We start from the raw sequence: 19128 nt of genomic DNA on the forward strand, positions 1-19128 counted from the left end.
AACCAATGAATCAACTTTTGAAATAACATGTTACGGATGTCAGCCAGACTGGAATTCAATATCACTTGTAGGGGGGGAGAACTGGACAGAAAAGTCAAATTAAAGCAGCCTTAAAACTCCCCGGAAACTTGAATTCCTGCCGGGGGAAATGGAAAGACATGTCAGGTGAGTTAACCAAACGTGTTTGGAAGTTGGCTATTAAAGCAAAGAACTGTGGTACTTAAACATCCAATTTCAAGGTTGTCATTCATTTTTTTGCTTTTAAAGTTGCCCTATCATTTCATTTCACATATTGTTTATCGTGAGTAAAACTCCTTATTGCTGTCAAACGTTCTCACGTGACATAAAACCTTGTACATCATGCACATTTGATTGGCCCATTGCAGTATTATACAGTGTTTTCATATTTTCTTGCACATTCTTGATCTATTTGTTTCATTCCCGTTATACTTTTTATTAATACATTTAGGAGATTGAGTTTTGACTCCCGCTTGTGTTGTTCTTGTAAATACATTTCCTCTGCTCATATTCAAAATCCCCTTTCTTTGCTGCATCTAATTATCTGTGGCTGCAACCGCCCAGTTTTCTCATGGGATCATTATAGACATCTAATCTAATCTGATCTAATCTAATGTAATTTAATGTAATCCAATATAATGTAATCTAATCTAATCTTATAAAACAGCCTATGTGGTGAGGTAGTTTCAGCAAGGAGTGCTGGGTAGCTGTTGTACATACATTCCATCCTGCCGTGTCAGCGTGTATCCATAGTGGGGGTAGTTGACAAAAGACACGTTCACCCCCACCAGAGGGGTTCCATCTGTAGTCAACACCTGACCTCGGATTAGAGATGCCAAACTGGAAGAAGACAGAAGACACAGAGTGAGGGCGCGATAGTCAATCTATCAACCCAATCTTCCTAACCATCAATCATCTGGTTTGATTAATCTCACCATCTTTCAATCACCCCTGTTTGCCCATTCATTCATTCATTGCTCTGGTCTTCCAGCACTCATTAATTAGTGACAATCAGCAGACCGCGCCGTCCAGATTAGCTCCCGTCAATCACGTAAACAAACCATGACACTGTAGATGGATGTGAGCGTATGTGTGTGTGTGTGTGTGTGTGTGTGAGTGGCTGCGCCTAAGAGCACCGATACACATTGGGTAACATTTAAATGTACAGCATCACTTTGATGAGCGGCTTTCTTTTGAAACATATGACGCCGGCATGTGGCAGCGGATGCAGACAAGAATCAGCACCACGGACAGCGCTGGGCCCGCTCTGCTCTGGCTCTGGGATTTGTTGAGGTCTTGACTGGCTCTGTGAACGCTTCTGAAGTCTTTTTGATATTTGTGTCATTGGATCTAGAGATATTTTTTGATGGCAGTCATTCATTCACATACCTTCTGATAGAATAACATTCCTTAACATGCAATCTCACAGGCATGTCAAATCAGTTTTTAAACATTATTGGCAAACATGAAAACCCCTCTAGCCCTGAATTATGAAAATGAATGAAAGAATTCCTACATTTTATCCTGCATCCAATGCTATAACTAACTAAGTGATATAATGTGTGCTTGTAGCCTGTATTCGTGTGCTCTCCCACCATACCTCGAGTTGAACGGGTTTTCCCCTGGGAGGACATGGGTGCTGTCCCGTCCCACGAGCATCTTGACGCGGTCGTAGAAGCAGCGGACGCGGGGCTGGAACGTCGGGCTCTGCTGGATGACCAGGAGAGGGTCCCGGGAGCCCCGACACAGTGGGCTGTTCTGACAGGGACTCTGGATGCAGCAGTCTGGGTCCATGCAGTCTGTTAGTCCATCTGAGACGGAGGGAAAGCACAATAATGAGGTGGTGTGACAGCGGCAAAGAATACACCCCCCCCCATAAAAATATTTAGTTTTTTTTGTAGAAGACTCCTCTCATGAGACCTCTGTCTGATAACGGTTAATTCTATTTCTTGTTTTAACGCTGGGGTAGGCAACTTTGAAGAAACCAGCAACAGTAAGCTAGATTTTGAAATCTGAGCATCCAAAGCCACTCCCCCAAAATACATGAAAGCGCATCGTTGTCATCGCTAGCCATATCCACCTACTACCAGCCAAGAGAAGCCAATGCGGAAGTGCCATAAACTTGCATTCTCTCTTCTTGCCATTAGGGGGCGACTCCTCTGGTTGCAAAAAGAGGTCTGGTTGCATAGAAGTTTGAGAAAATGACTCTACTTCTCACTAGATTCATTACCTCAGTAAAAATGATGAACAGGAGTTTATGGTCTCAAGCTCTAGTTTCAAGTCTTATTTAATACAGCATGATGTTCATTTAGTAAATTATGGTCCATTTAGGGTAAAATAGATCATAAAGCAGGGTATGCTTCAGGGCGGGGCTAGCTCGTAATTGACAGGTTGCCAGCGCTAGCAGAGCCGTATACGGCGTCTCTACGTCACTCCACCGCAGTCCAAATATGGTCACTTCCCCTGACCGGTTGCCAAAAAAACAAGATGGCGATGGTCAAATTCCAAAATGCCGAACTCACGGCTTGAAAACCGCAGTCCACAAACGAATGGGTGACGTCGCGACGAGGTAAATCCACTGCTAGTGTAAACAGTTAATGTCTAATACCTCATTTCTGATTCACGCTTAAGCAAACACCAAACATTATCCTAATAAAAGTAAACAACAAACATGGCTATTGTCAGCACTCACAGCTGTCAAGCTAGCATATTAGTACATTGTCTGCCTATTATCGAAGACTTCTTTTGTCAGAGCATTTGATTTATTGCTGTCGTGATGTGAAGAGAATTTCAACGATTATAACAAAAAGATAAGTTGCCTACCCTAGCTTATTACTCTAACAATCATTTATTTCCACAATAGGCATTCTTAAGATTGGGCTGCACTTATATAATAGCTCCACCAAACACCTCTTCCTGCCCGCCCCATTTCACCTCCTTCGTTGTCCTTGTTGTCGGCGCAGGAGGTCTCCATGGCAACACTGCAGCCGGGGCCCCTCCAGCCCGTCTGGCATTCACAATGCCAGCTCTGCTGTCCCATGGTGCACTGGCCATTCCCGTTGCACAAGCTAGGACAGCCGTCTGCGAGGAGAGGACAGGAGGAGACAAGGGGAGGGAGAGGGATGACGGGAGAGAGGCAAGGTGATGCTTGTTTGTTTTATCACCAATGATACACAGATGAACACACACACACACACACACACACACACACACACACACACACACACACACACACACACACACATGCTCATATGGTTATGATAGACCAATGAGTCTCACTCAATTTAATAACCACATGGTGGCACACTTTAAGTATTGATTGTTCAAGAATCAATTTAATTCAGCGCGTCAATTTTAATGCGCACCTTCCCAACGTGTGTGTATGTGTGGACAGACCCTCGATTCACTTACTTGATAGAGCCCCACCCGATCATTACACTCTCTTTCGCTCTCGCAGTCTCTCTCTCTCTCTCTCTCTTACTTATGATTCAGTGTAGGTAATGGGATTCTGATGGCCTGAGAGTAATGCTTTCTCATGAGAGAATGGGATTATGTTCGCTTGAGAGTGTGTGTGTGTGTGTGTGTGTGTGTGTGTGTGTGTGTGTGTGTGTGCGTATCTGTGCAGTGGCAGACTATGAGCTAATAAACCTTCACTTTAGTTTATGCAAAAGGCTCTACCAGAATCTGAGGCCCTGAAGCCAAGAAAGTTCTGTAACTAGCATAGCAGGGCCACCCTCAACTCAAGAGTGGCTGTAAGGCAGGGAAGAGCAGACATTTTATGGCCGTCTGGATGAGGAAATTTGCAATTATAGAGGGCAGTATGATCTTGTCAAAGTTTTCTATCTGGTCACTTTTGGTTGGTAAAGGAATAGTTTGGCATTTTGGGAAATAGGCTAATTGGCTTTTTGCACACAGTTATATGACCTGAGCTTAGAATAAAGACTGCAAACAGCTCTGTCTGAAGCTAACTCATTTACATGTTGTATCTTGTCTGTTTAATCTGCACAAATGCATTTAGTGTTGATGGGAGGGGGTTTTGTGCGGGTCTATTTCTTGGCTGGGAGCAGTGACCTCATTGAGTCTTGCTGTCACAGCGTGGTTGCCAAACAGCCAGCAGACACTCCCAAGAAGTTCTTGTGGCCGGCCAAGAAAACGTCACACACACACACGATCCCCTGTACGAACGAGGCCAGGCTAGCGCTTTCCCGATGTTTCCCGTCTTTATGCTAAGCTAAGCTAGCGTTCCGCTGGCTCCAGCTTCACACTGAACGGACATATATGAGAGGGGTATCAAACTGCTCATCTAACTCTTGGCAAGAAAGCACATAAGTGTATTCTCCAAAATACTATTCCCATAAACGGTCAGTGTGTAGGATTTTGCCGACATCTAGAGGTGAAGGAGCAGATTGCAACCAACTGAAACTTGTGTGCCAAGCGATTAGAAGGACTAAGTAACAAAAAGCATGATTCTTATTGTTAGATGATTATACACTAAAGAAAACATACTTATTAATATTATATTCCATTTCCACCAATAGATCCCCTTAAATGCTGCACACTGGCCCTTTAAGGTAGCTTATACATCACAAAAACATTTCTACTAAATTGGGTCCAAATGTGCGCTAAATGCCAAGATATAAATACTTTTGTTTCTGAAAGCTTACTATGACATTTTCATATTCCATTAGGGTACTTTGCATCCATGCTGGGACAACGTTGCCCATCGACGTCTTTTAAAAAAAAAAAAAGGCCTCCTGGCCTGCCGTACCATTTTCCCATATCCCTCTAAATCACACTTTTCTGCCACATTATAATCTATCAGGGAGAGTGTTAAAAAAATAAATAAAAAGGCATGATGACACACAATGACAATGTTTTCTCCGGCAGCACAAAGAGCCTGAAACAAACTTGTCACAGTGATTTCCTCTTCAATAAATGAGGGAGCAGGATGCGACACTCTTAAGTCTACCCACGGGATATGGAGGCAAAGACAGGGTTGACTGATAAAACAATACGTGCAGGCACTTACTCAAACACACACACACACACACACACATACACACAGACACGCGCCCAGCACAACGCACCCTAGAGATATTACCTGACATTTCCCACTCAGTAGTAGTGAGTGCCGACACAGAGTGAAGGAGGACAAAACAACCCAGTAAGAGATTATGAATATGAAACGATTTTCATTGAGTCCCGCTCAATAGATTAATGAACATATTTTCACTCAAGTTGCAATGTAGGGTTTTGCCCTCTAACAAATCGCCGCATCAATAAAGCCATGCATTATGAATACAAATAGCGCAATCTAAACCGTGGCAGCAGCTAAATTAACAGGCATTTCATCCCGATTGGCTTTTTGTCATATGTCTCAACCACCAGGCGACGAGGGAAAGTCAACAGAGGACTTTGAGAAAGGCACGGCGCCATCTTGTTTGAACTCACAAGAAGAGGTGAGAAGGGGGGGGGGGGGGGGGGTTAAGCAGCAAAGCTTAACCACGTTTTTCAGCTCAACAAGAGGAATAAAATCAAAGGTTTTTATCTTTAATTATTACCATTTTCTGCATCAGGGGACTGCTCATGACGCTGTATTAACAGTCAAGCTGAAATAGATTGTCCCCGAGTATTGAGCTCGGGGAACAAAGGCAGTTAGCAGTGATTGCCTGTTAAATGGAGTTGCCATTTAAAGCAGCCAAATACTTATGAAGCACCCGGACAGGACGATCCATAGCGGGCATTGATCGGCTTGCCTGGGCAGGCCGACACGAGACTCCTCTCTCTTTAATGCCAGGGCCCAGTCAATATCCCTCTCATACTAACTAGAATAAAGTGGGATTTCAGAAACTATTAAGTCCACCCTCCCCACTAATGTAGTTGGACTCTGATGAAATCCCCTTAAAAAGGAGAAGAAATTGCCTTGGGTTATGGGTCAGCACACACACACTCTTCTGCGTGTGTGTGGTGTGTGTGGGTGTTGTAGGGTTGGATAGAGAAAGATACTGCGTGAGACTCTGAGGAGAGAGAGAGAGAGAGCGAGAGAGAGAGAGAATGAGAACTTAGAGCATAAAAGAAGACTTTGTGCTAAAAAAGTTCCCTCCGTTCTCCCCATTCCCCATGTTTCCAACTCTGCCTCTTCTAAAAGGTCACACAGTAAAGGTCACAGCCATAAATCCGAGCCCGCTGCTCTATAGATGGACCGGATAGCTCTGCGCTTCCTTGGATAAACCGCCCCTCATCTGCTCCTCCTCCTATTCTCAATGAGCTATGTTGGAAAATGATATTGATTATTTTACCCCGCGTGTTTCTCCGACCTGTCACCCTGCTTCCCTTCGGCTCCATCTGCTCTTCTTTGCTCTCCCTTCTCTCAGTCTTGCTCCCTTTTTAACCCCGCGATTTACCTTTTTCTCTGGGCTGCTTCTTCATAAAACAATGAGAGCTATTCCATTAAGCGCAGAGGGTGAGAGGACACTCTCAACGGTGCTCCGGGGACCTGTACTGTCAGGCAATCTGTGCCGCTCTGTGTAACCCGACAGAGGTTCAGCTGCGGGGCCATCTATTAAGCATTCTTGCCGTGCGTGTGAGACAACTCACCCTGGACCTGCGCCCTTCTCTCTTTGCATCACTGTTTTAACCTTAGCCATGCTTCTGTTTATCTTTGTGTGATCTGACTAAACTGTTTGCATTTTTTTTTTTTTCCTTTCAAGGCTTAAATTGGAGAGGATGGGATTGATGAAAAGATAGAAACCTGCAATTAATACTGTACGCTCGCTGAGTCACACACGCACACACACACACACACACACACAGAGAAAATAAATGTATTAGACGCTCTTCCATGGCGCGCGACTGTTGCCACAAAATGTAAACACGCACACACTCAACAGTTCTGTATTTTTCGGCACCACATTGAGGCCTCGCATCAGTGGCCTATGAAATTCACCAATTACCTCAGAAGTTCTTTACGGCTCTCATCGTTTTCTCCTCGTGTGAAAGCAGCGGCGTTTACGCAATACATGACTAGAATACCTGAGCGGAGTTGTGTGTTGATGTGTTTCCACGTTGGAAAACATGGAGGTGGGACACACACACACACACACACACACACACGCTCACACGCATGCACATCCACACATGTTCACAGCACAGCCCCGCGACACTTCCGATACCACACTAGGCTCTACGGTACCCCACAACACATCGAGGCCCAATGACAGCGAGCCCCTGCTGCAGCGCACTGCTGCTGCAAAATGGGAGTGCGCTGCGTGCGGGGAGTCGTCATCGAGGCCGGCACTCTGATTCTACGCACAGATATCACCACAGAGTCTACAGAGCCAAGCCAGGCCGAAACCCACAAATGCAGCAGCTATAGCTTCTACCACCACCACAGGCTAAGAAACAAAAACACCAGAGTCAGATACGGTACCTGCTTTGTCAACCATGCTCCCATGGTCTGCAGTGGGAGAAAACGTGCAAAAAGGTAAGAGATGGGGAGAGTATTTTTGTATTCTTTTTAATTTTCTTTTTTTTTTAATAAATGCAAGCAAACATCATGCAGAGCTGAAATGAACAACAAGCAAGCTGAGATAAGCTAACACCGACAGTGTCTGGTGCCAGTGAAGTGTGCTTTGCGCCAAGCTGAGGCCTGACAACTCTTTCATCTTGGGCTGATGCTGCAGTCAAAGCTGCCCTACTTTCTGATGGGGGAAATGGGGAGATCACAGACTGTTATTCCCCTGCGTGGTGTATACATACATACATATATATATATATATATATATATATATATATATATATATATATATACATACATATATATATACATGTGTGTTGCTTTGTGCGTGTTTCGGTGTTTGTTTGTGTGTGTGTGTGTGTATCAGATTGCAATCACAGTGCTTGTGGTGACAGGGAAATGAGACTTTGTGTCTCAAAGCACTCTGGGTGAATCACAGAAATCTGGCACTCATCCATCCAAAGTGACAGTGATGTCGTATGAGACAGTGATTGACTGGCATTTAAAGGCACACTCACAGCACACACACTGGCACAACTGTGTGCATGCACACACACACACACACACACACACACACACACACACGCACACGCACGCACACACAGACACAAACAATGTGAGAGAGAGATTTCTTTTTTTGATCCCGGTGAGGTGAAGAGTTTTACCTTTCATCACGTAACTTTGGTGTTTCAAAGGCCAAAGAAACTGACACTCCTGGGGTCTGCAGTTCAGAGGCAACCCAAAAGCGGCTAAATCGTGCTCTTTTGTGATCCTACCACCTCCACTCCTCTCCCTCTCTGTTTGCCCCCCCCCCCCCCCCCCCCCCCCCCCCCCCCACCCCCCTCCACCCTCTTCAAATTCCCCAAAGTCTCCCTTTTGGCCTCCACTTCTCATTTCCACATTCCTTCAACACAGAGGAAAGGAGCTGCCAGTTTTGTCTGACTGGGTGGTTTTTGTTTTTGTTTTGTTGTGCACACCCATGTGTTGACACGCAGACACACGCCCCCACCCCCAAGCGCACACACGAATACATGGAGGCGCTTACCAATGGTGCAGTGCTCTCCGTTCCAGCCCTGGTGACACTGGCACTTGCCGTCCTTGCAGGTGCCGTGCTTGATGCAGAGCGGGTTGCACACCCGCTGATCGCAGCCTGAGCCGGTCCAGCCCTCCTCGCAGCGACAGGCTCCGCCCATGCACACTCCATGGGTGCCACAGTCGACTGAGCACACCTCTGGAGGGAGCGGAGAAAGATCTGGGTCACACACACGCTATGCCAGGACTCAGAAAGTTGATGTTGTTTGTACGTTTGCATTTTTCTACTTTTGCATTTGTGCACTCTGACACAATGGAGATACGACTCAGCGAGCACTGATTTGGTGACTTGCAGGTAAAAGGATGTCTGGAGTGTATTGTGAGTTTATTGTGTCTGGTAACATATATCTGTTGTTTCAACAGCCCCCACCATCTCTCCTACAGAGGAGCAAGACACACAGACTATGTGATGCTTTTGCCTCTTTTGGTTGGTGTTTTGCGCCTCTTTGTAGTCGACATGAATCTTTTTGTGATTATGTGTCTCTTTGTGGTCATTTTGTGTCTCTTTGGAGTTGTTTTATATCTCTTTGTAGTGCTTTGGTGTCTCTTTAGAGTCCTTTTGTGTCTCTTTGAGGCAATTTCTGTCCTATTTGGTCATTTAGTGTCTCTTTGTAGTCTTTTTATGTCTCTTTGTAGTCATTTCCTGATTGTTCTTGGTCACTTTGCAACTCTCTGTGGTCTGTATGTGTCTCTTTGAGGGACATTTTGGAATTGAAGACAAGGGGGGGAGGGGGGGGCCTGACACCTGTGCCCGGTAGGCCTGTTCAGTAACCCATCCATGACTGGGACGTGTGCAAACTTTCACTTTTAAACCATAGTTTTGAATCTCTGCTGTTTGACTTCATCCCCTGTGACAGTGAGCGACAATGTCAAATTACCCAAGTGCCAAAATAAGTCAAGCGCCCCAAAGCGGAAAAACAATCAAACCTGCATTACACTGAATGCATTTATCCACTGAACACCTTCAGTTCAAATCAGCGACAATGTGTTTTACTGAAGACATGGGTTTATTTCCTCCGCTTCCATCACAGTCGCTGTTTGGGAGGCTCCCATGTTGCAGGCAGCGATGGCGCATGTGGTGAGATGTGACAATCCCGCTCATGTGCTCGGGACCCCCGCGGTGCGTAGGCAATGCAGTATGTACCGATGTTTTGATACACGCTTGCTGAGGGATCCTGCAGCGTGGAACAATGTTGCCTTTATTAAAGCTAAGCATCGCCTGTCTCACAAAGAAAATGCTGGAGCTCTTTTTTGCGATCCGCTGACTGGGAAGCGTTGAGAGCCTGGTGGAGGTTGCCGTCCCTCTTTTTTTTTTCTTTTGTGGAAGTTGAGTATTTTATTATAAAAGGCAGCTAAACATGAGCTCATCTACTTTCACAAGCAATATCAATTTTGTTGTTCTCCTCCATCCAGGGGTGCAGCTGGGAGTTATGAGCCTCGTGCACAGGAAGTGACAGCAGGCGCCCTCCATTGTCTTCTTCCTATTGCCATCATTGGCCTTGATGAGGACCTGAGATTTGTCACAGCTGTGATGTTCAAAAGTACAATTAAAAGTTTTTTTTTAATTGTCTTAGGCTTATGAATAGTTGTGTGTGTGTGTGTGTGGGCTGTGTGCGGGGGTTTGTTATGTGCTTGCCGGGCCTGTTTGTGGGTGGTTGTTCTTCTTCTTTCCTTCAGTCTTTTCTTTTGTTGCTGTAGCTGCTTTTTCTTGCATTTTATTAATTTTTTTTTTTTATACTTGTTGCACGTTGCTACTTTTATGTAAAGCCCGTTGTAATGAAATGCGCTGCACAAATAAAAGTGCCTGGCAGTGCCCATTTCGGATTTTGAACACCACCCTGATAACCATAAAATAGCCTTATAGTGTCACTGACGGTCTATTAAAAGATTTTATATAGCCTTGACAGTAAAACATGTCACATTCTTTGGTTTCTGTTTGCTCCAATTTGGCTTCGATATTAAAACAGTTGCTGTTTCCTATTTCTGAGCAAGTTGCATCGGTTGTGGTTTTTGTAGATTTCATCCAAAAACCCAAACAGTATTAAATAAAATGCGAAACTAATTAGTCCCGTATCCGAGTGGGACCACACAATCTGTTAGAACAACGGGTAGTCAGAAGCCCGTTTTCTCCCTAAACCTTCTTTACTCCGCTTTACTGCAGCCGGAGCGGCTCCGCGGTCGCACTTACCCATAGAGCAGTCAGGTCCCATCCAGTTGGGGTCACAGCTGCACAACCCGGTGTCTGGTATAAAGGCTCCGTGGCCGTGGCACTGGTCTGGGCACTGGGCCCTGGGCAGCTCGCAGTGGAGCCCACCCCAGCCTGGCTTACAGTGGCACTCCCCGTTCACACAGATGCCATTGTTGGAACATGTCGGATCCAGGCAATCCACTGCATTAAGCCAGAGATACACCCATGTGAAAAACAAAACAGGGAGAGAAAAAAAAAAAGGAGAAATGAACAAAAAACAACCACAAGCAAGAAAATGTCACATCAGAGCTGATTCCAGACACAAATTAAATATGAGAAAGAGACGCCACAAAGGATATATTTTCATTCTTTGTGAACACAAAACGACGATGAAACAGAGGAAAAAATATGACCAGACGTGTTACTAAGGCAATTAAAGCTCACGATAATGAATAGCCGGGGCTATAATTGCATTGGGCATAGCCGCAAACGTGCTCCGCTCTGGAAGAGCAAGCGAGTCTCGCTGACACATTATTCGGCGTGAGCGCTCGGCGCGCGTGCGCGGGGCCTCGCTTGTGCATCGGTGTGTATGCGCGAATACAAAGGCGAGAATCTGACACTGTCAGTCTGCCAGGTTGACAGGCAGCTCTGAGTCCGAGCAGTGAGTGAAAACCAATTTGACAAATTACCTCCTCCCGGCAAAGAGCCCACCCACCCCTCTCCGTCCCTGTCGCTCCCATTTTCTCTCCCTCTTTCTCTCCTCATCCTCTTTGTCTGACACCTCTCTCTCACCCTCCTTCTCTTCAGGCATGATTGACCCCTTCGCACCCCTTCGCACACGCGCGTTCAGGAAAAAGAAAAAAAAAAGCACGCGCCCGCGCATAACCTCGGCCCCTCTGTTTTCTGTTTGCCCGGCAGAAACGGCGGATCACAGTTATCGATTTTCATGTCGCTAGCACTCCAGGTAAATAGTTTGAGGGACTATGCTGTGATGAATATCAGATTTGAGACCAAAGGAGATGGGAGGGAGGAGAAGAGCAGGAGAAAATGCTGACCCTGTTCTCCGGCCCTGTGTCTTGACTTTCTGTCGCTCTACTCCTTTCTTCCCTTTGTCTTTCTTCCCCTCTCCTGCGCTCTCTTCTCTCCCTCCTTCTCCAGTTCTCACTGCCTTCATACATATTCACCTCTCACCGCCGCCCTGACTCCCCCTCCAGCTCTTATCCCTCTCTCTTTCTTCTAGCTTTCTGATGACCGAGAATGTGGCGGCCTGATCCTTCTTAAGGATCAATAGAAGCTATTTTCATCCCTTAATAAAGTCTCTCATGTGTTTGGCTGCGGGATCATACGTGTATATATATATGTATATATATATTTATATAGAGAGAACTCAGATTAAGATTATGCTACGATGAGCTGACTGACTGGAGTGTGAAGGCGTGTGGCTGTGAGTCTGCGGGCGTGTGAGGTGCGTTTGTTTCGGTGCAAACATCCACGTTTCTTTTCAAAATCGCTCTGGCTCGTGGGAAAACCATCAACTCCGCCCCCCCCCTCTCACCCTCTGCGCAGCTCGGCCCTTTGTAGCCGATGGAGCACACGCAGTTGCCGTCGGTGCAGGAGCCGTGGCCGCTGCAGAGAGGCTCGATGCACTGCGTGACGGGGACGTCGCACTCGGGTCCCTTCCAGCCGCTGTAGCACACACAGGAGCCCTTGTCGTACTGGCCGTTGCCGCTGCACAGCACCGGGCACGCCGCTGGAGGAATGGAGAAAAGAAGGGTGTTGGGGAGGGGAGAGATTAAACCAATTAGGAGGCTTTTTAGGGATTCTTAAAGCAGCGAGAAAGCCACCACCCACACCTGCCTAACCCCGCCGGCGCGTCACAGCAGTGCAGGAGGGCGAATAGAGTGGTTAAAGGGCTGGAGAGTGGCGATGACATGAAGAGTAATTACAGGCAGAGGTAACTAAACTATTCATCAAAGCTGTCTATCCCAGGTGAGCACAGAGCCAGGGAGACGTCGGCCGGGGGAGCTGCCATTCATCATCAGTCATCTTGTCTCGGCTCCACCTAGGGCCATGCGCCACCTCACTGCTGCTAATCCGCTCCGCTTGCCGCACGGAGCCCCCTGAAATGTGCCCGCTCGGCTAATTAGACGGCGGAAACGGCAGAACTTTTTTTTCAGATGCAATGGGGACCGAACCCCCCCCCCCCCTTCACACACACACACACACACACACACACACACACACATTTGCAAGCGGCTAATACCTTTGGAGCAGTCCATGCCGTGGAATCCTGGGAAGCAGTGGCACACACCAGAATTGCACTCTCCGTTGCCATGGCAATTGCGCGGGCACTCTTGCACTGAATCTGTGAAGACGACAGAAGTGAGACGGAGGGAGAGAGAGGGAGAGAGAGAGAGAGAGAGAGAGAGAGAGAGAGAGAGAGAGGGTGAGAGAGTTGGATGGCAGGCATCAAAGCATTCGATTAAATCATTGGCACCATTCATTCCTTAAGATGCTACAAATGGAGTCAAGGCGCTCGGAGTCTCACAGTCACACACACACACACACACACACACGGACACACATCAAAAGCAAGCGTCTTCCTCGAAGATTCCTAGCATTCCTTTTTCAATGCATTTTTCACAGCGTGGGGAGAATGCATTTCGAATCAGACATTCTTCGAGACGCCGTTACCCATCCATCATTTCCCTGCTCACTATATCAGGCAATACGGCGCTTTGCGCCCCAGCCCCTTCCTCTGCTCCTTCACCCCTCCCTCTCAGCTATATTCTGGCATTTCTCCCCCGTTTTGATTGTTTACCGCTCACTCCGGCCCCCCACCGAGGTCATTAATACTTCATCCAGGTGTGGTTGTTTGGTGCGTCTCCGCAGATTTTTGCTGCGTGTGTTTTTTCCTGGCTGGTGTTCGTACATGACTTCAGCGCTCCATCCACCTTTCAGTGCCTCTTAACCCACATACAAAGATCTAAACAAGTTTGGTGGGAAGAAAAAAGGAGGCATTTTTGGACTCTTATCCGTCCCTTCCTCCTCTCAGCTTTTTTTTTCAGCTTCCACTTTTCTTACACAAAGCATGACTCAGCCCATCTTCCTCTCGAACACTTCCTCCATCGTTTTTCCTCTGCCCTCCCCCCCCCTCCCCCTCTCCCACGGATCTAAGCCCCATGCCTCCCTCTTACCCTAATGCCGGCCTCCCTTTCATTCCCCTCTTCAGCTCCCCCTTCTCCCATCCTTCACTCCACTTCACTCCATTCTGGTTTGGCCCCCCCCATTATGTCTCTCCTCCAGCTCCCCCTCTCACTGCTCGCTCCAATTCTGCCCTCGCCGCCTCTGCCTCTCCCTCTCTCGACCACTCTTACCGCTGAAAGCACTCCCGCCAGATATTGACAGTGAAGGATTCTTTCACTCGGCTTGACTCTTTCTATCCATCCCCCTTGTTCTCGCACTCATGCCTCCAACACAATTGAAATCATTCGGGGCGCTGTTTCAGGTCCTAAAAATGTCCGATTTACAGGTTTTTTTTTGGATCCAACTTTATCTTTTTTTACACAAGCACAGACACCAAGTGATTCCACGCTCTCCGGTGTAATAAGTTGTGTGTTGTTTTTGAATGCGCACTGTCAATTTATCCCACTTCGTTTTGGCAAAAACACCTCTTTTAAACTCACTAAGCGGTCCTGCCTACTTGACAATGTCGCTATGGTTGTGTTGCTAGCGGCAACGTCGTGCACACCGGCGAGTGTTTTTTGCACCCTGCGAATGTGTAAAGTCTTTGAGAAATGGGGGGCCAAATCTGACTGAAATGCTTCCATGTCCCGGCAATTTTACACATCAAATGTCTGCGGGTCTCTGAGAGTACGACTGCGTGTGTGAAAACAAGTGGCGCCACTCGAGTCGGCAGCATCCGGGTGGCGCTGAAGTTGGGAGGCTGAAGTTTGAAAGTTGAAAAAAACTATCTGGGGGTGTGGAGTTAGAAAGAATCGAGCTCGCCTGACCTCCTCATCTCTGCTTGAGGATAGCGGCTCGAGGCTATGTTAGTCGCTGCGAGCGTGACACACCTGAACCTATGAGTTTGAGCGTTTGAGTTGAATTGTGGGTAATGTAAGAAGAACCCTTGAATAAATAAAGACAACGTTGATTCCGCTGCATCGATTCTCATTCTAAAAACCTGTCCGTCGTGAGACCGACAGTGTTATCCTGCAGGAGTGCGATGCTAAATCGGTGGAGGGCTCCTTTGAATCAGTGTCACTGGTAATGAATAGCCTCGTCTCCCTCCTCTTTCCCCCCCGCTGGTGCTTAATTTCATTTGACCTCCCGTCCTGCCACCTCCCTCACTCCAGCCGCAGCTACGAACGCTGACTCTGTCTCACCCATGACGTTTGTGCTGAAGGAGACCGCCTCTCTCTCCCGGCCGTCGTTGTAGAACGCCAGGTGCCAGGCGCCGGCGTCCAGGTACTGGACAAACACCGCCTCGTTGAGGACCACGGTTTGGATGCTCCTCCTCTCCCGTGGAGACTCCACCACGCTCCACTTCTCCTTCCCGTCCAGGCGCTCCATATAGTCATACTGCGGGAGAGGGGAAAAAAAAAAAAGAGGCGAGAATGTGAGTATGAAATCTTCGATTCAACTATGAAGTGCTGCGCTGGCACTTTTTTTCGACTTAGAAAAATGACCAATAGTTGTGTATGCAGGAAGATTAAAAGATGGGGGAAGTAAGGGTGGCTGGAAAATGCCAGAGAAGCACGAAGAATGCCACAGAGAGATCCTTGAGGGCTGTCATTCCACAGAAAGTTTAGTTTTTTCACTGCTGCACAGCGGCCTCAACGTCACGGCCTTTACCAGCTCAAGTCGGGCCAGGCAGCGAAAACGCTTATTCAGATGCAATTATCCCATTCTACAAATCAAATCTGCTGTTCACTGTAGTCTCTAATTAATAAGAGGCACTAAAAGTTACATTACTGTGAAATTTAATTAAGTGTAACTCTTAAGACTAAATGAGCTTTTTCAAACAACCATTATAATGAATCACATATTAATTTTAAGATGTCCCATGACGCAAGCAAGTTCTTCTTAATCCATTCTCCATCGCAGCTGATCAATATGAAGATAATGTGTTCCTAATGAATGGAATTATAATTATGTGATTAGCCTTTTACCCTAAAGGTGTAAGAGATGTATAATCTAGAACTCGCTCGCACTCGGTGCCAGATCTCACCTGTGCGTGTGAAGGAGGCAGGCCCTTGCGAATGTACACCCCGAACAGGGCGTCCTTGCCGAGCGAGATGTTGAACTTGAGGAACTGGGGTTGTCCGAGGTGGAGCAGGGACCTCCAAAACACTCCGGGGGGCACTTCTTGGGTCACCCGCCTCCCGACCTCAATGTTGCCCGTGTCTATGCTGCTGTTCCGGCCCGCCCACGGCCCTGGAGCGAGGGGAAAAGAAACTGCATAATCTGTGATTACGGGCATCGATTGTCAGAGTCAATAGTTAATCATCACTGTTTGCCGGAAATGAGCAGCCATAAAACTTCATGGCCGTCGGAATAGCAGAGGACGAGCACCATTAGCTCTGCAAACGGCGCGCCCCGAGTTTACGTTAAAACCCGGCGTTGCTACGTTTGACCGGCGATGCCTTTTGTGTCGGGAGCCTTTGAGACTGAGGACTTTGTTGTCTGGGCTGATAGAAGTGCAGGGCAGAGCTTTCCAAGAAGACGCGCACAGACAGCATCCTGCAATCAGGTCAGTCATCTAACAGCAGTGTTGGGGCCCAGACACCAAAAACAAAACCCACTGAGAGTGAGCATGTGTGTATGTGTGTGTGTGTGTGTGCGTGCGTGCGTGCGGAATAGCAAAGAAATGAAAGTAACAACGAGAAGAACAACAGCAGCATCTGGCCTAGACGGCTGGGGAACACAACACAACAGTCCTCTCATTAATACAGAATACAGACACAGAGCAGCAGCCCACACGTACCTATAGTACATGCTGTGTGTGTTACAGAGCCAGATCGAGCGAGTGAAGGAAGAATAGATAGAGAACCGCATGGGGGCCTTAAAAGAGAGAAGGCAGGGAGGAGGGGAGGAGGGGGAGGGAGGGGGGGGGGAGTTCTGTCTGAGACGATACAACAAGCTAGAGACAACTCAGCGGAGTGGTTAAACAGCACACACTGATAGCACAGCTAGTACTGTGTCATGAATTATGAAAATATTTTAGTTGGCGTGAGCCTGTTTGTGTGTGTGGGGGGAAAAAAAATAAAAATGGAATGGGGTTTTTTAGTGTGTGACACACAGCAGACACAGCATTTAAAAAGCCTTAAAGGATGAGACTGGCGCTCTTGTTTTCAACAAATCCGACAAAGTGTTAGTCTGTCCTTCAAATACTTCTCGACTTTCCCACCCCGTCTGTTGCACTCAGCCCCAAGCCAATTCGCTTCCACTGAACACATCAATCTTCAAAGAAAATGGGTTAAAAAATATACGGCTTTATTTTAGCAGCGAGTACTGCTTTTGTTGGGGACTATTTCTTTTCAAAGCTGCGGATTAATTTGGCAAGCCAGTGAGTCTTTACAGCACCGGTATTCTGCTTGTGGTGCTTAGTCCAAATATCATCGCTACGAAAGAACACATTACCCGACGCAACAGTGCGGCTCACTGATGTGTTTCTATTCGTTTTTGGACAACAATGGAGCTCCGTGACACAGAGGAAACATCGGGGTTTCAGCACACAGGCAGTGCTTGTAAGTAGGTTAATACACTGTTGGTTTTGGTGTTCTCATGGGATTTGTTGACAATGTGAATATCACCTGCCTTATCCTCTTCGATGGCAGGCTGCAATGTTTTTCTGAGTAGCTCTGCATGCAGTGTGTGTGTGTGTGGATTCTTGTGTGTGGGGGGGTTGCGTGGGTGTGTGCTGCAGTTCATACCTCTGCCTCCAGAGGGCAGCGTGGCCACATCGCTGTTGACAGGCAAGCCAGCTCCCAGTCCGTTGTTTAACACCGGGCCGTCGGATGGCTTAAGCTTCCATGTCAAACCCAGCAAGTTGATCGCTGCACACAGAGGGATGGAGATGGAGAGAGAGAGAGAGAGAGAGAGAGAGAGAGAGAAGAGGAGGGAGTGTGAGGACATATGATTTGAACAGTGGATTGTCTACAAGACTGATATAAAAAAAAAAAAGCCAAACTTGAAAGCTCATCAAGACAAAGAAATACAGGAGGCCAAACCTCTGAGTCTGATCTGTCATCAATACGTGCAGCTTTCATAGCGCGCCGCTTTCCCTTTTTTGTTAATGCATACCAATCAAAAACACTGCTAACAAAGTGGCAGGTAACCGACAGCACGGAAACCGAGGCAAGTCTTACAAAACAGACAATTATAAACCATAAGGATCCTCTTTTTCATCTTTTGTTTTTTCCTCTTTTCGCCCCCTCCCCCCCTCAACCTCTCACAATCTTCTTTCAACTTGACAGCATCTCCGGCTTTTATTTGGAGGCCTTTTCACCATCTCGCAGAGAGCGAGTGACAGATCGCTCTCTGAAGAGATCGCTCCACGACTCCCTCCTTTCTCTTCTCCTCTTCTTTTGTCCTCTGTTGTGTTACCGTGTGCTGGTGGGATGAGACTACTCCGGTGTGTTCGCTCCTCACTCTGTCAGCTCTTTGCTCGTCTCTTCCCTCCTTAGCTTGCTGCCAAAGCGTTGCCCGGTGTGGATGCGCTGCATTCGTTGGGGGACTATTTCCCAGCTGTGGATTAATACACGTTCGGGCGTGCTAGTGAGTATTTACAGCGCGGGGAGTACCCGTGTTCGGCGCAATGAAAGAAAACGTGATGCATACCCTTTGCTCACCATTGAATATTTAAAATATGTCATGGGAAAGGCCCATTGTGCCAGCTGTGTGTGTATATATATATATACATGAACCCTGTGATGCGAGCTTCGGGGATGCACACGGCGTGGATGCGCGATCGTGTTCCGATGCATTATGTAGGTGTTATTGCGTCGGCCTTATCCCCACCACATGAGCCCCATAACACCTTGGAATCAATTTCCCTCCTCTCAAATTCTATCTCCACTTGCCCAGTTTTTGCACACACAGGGATGAGTGAAAAAAGTTGCAAGAAAAAGGAGAGACGCGGCTTCAGGAATTGCTGCCGGGGCAGACTCATTCTCACCCCCCCCCCCCTCCCCCCGTTGTCCCATCTCTCCTCCATCCCCGCTCCCCTCTATCCGTTTCTTTGTTTCTCCCCTTTTTATGTTTCCTCTCTTTCTCCCCCTCCCTCGCTCCTGGTCAAAAGAAAGCGCTG

General features: G+C 47.3%; 1 protein-coding gene across 1 annotated transcript in view; it reads right to left on the reverse strand.

The window, feature by feature from the left end:
• The window catches only part of tenm2a (teneurin transmembrane protein 2a), a gene marked incomplete at both ends in the record, with an annotated part of 146028 nt that overhangs the window by 14939 nt on the left and 111961 nt on the right, over window positions 1–19128 (reverse strand). The window contains 10 exons of the mRNA XM_079167122.1: window positions 739–858; window positions 1619–1829; window positions 2953–3099; window positions 8580–8765; window positions 10815–11015; window positions 12370–12564; window positions 13078–13179; window positions 15203–15398; window positions 16048–16253; window positions 17753–17875. Of these exons, the coding sequence (XP_079023248.1) occupies window positions 739–858; window positions 1619–1829; window positions 2953–3099; window positions 8580–8765; window positions 10815–11015; window positions 12370–12564; window positions 13078–13179; window positions 15203–15398; window positions 16048–16253; window positions 17753–17875 (1687 nt within the window). The remainder of the gene's footprint in view (window positions 1–738; window positions 859–1618; window positions 1830–2952; window positions 3100–8579; window positions 8766–10814; window positions 11016–12369; window positions 12565–13077; window positions 13180–15202; window positions 15399–16047; window positions 16254–17752; window positions 17876–19128) is intronic.

Source organism: Pholis gunnellus (assembly GCF_910591455.1).
Source record: "Pholis gunnellus genome assembly, chromosome: 10".
Taxonomy (NCBI): domain Eukaryota; kingdom Metazoa; phylum Chordata; class Actinopteri; order Perciformes; family Pholidae; genus Pholis; species Pholis gunnellus.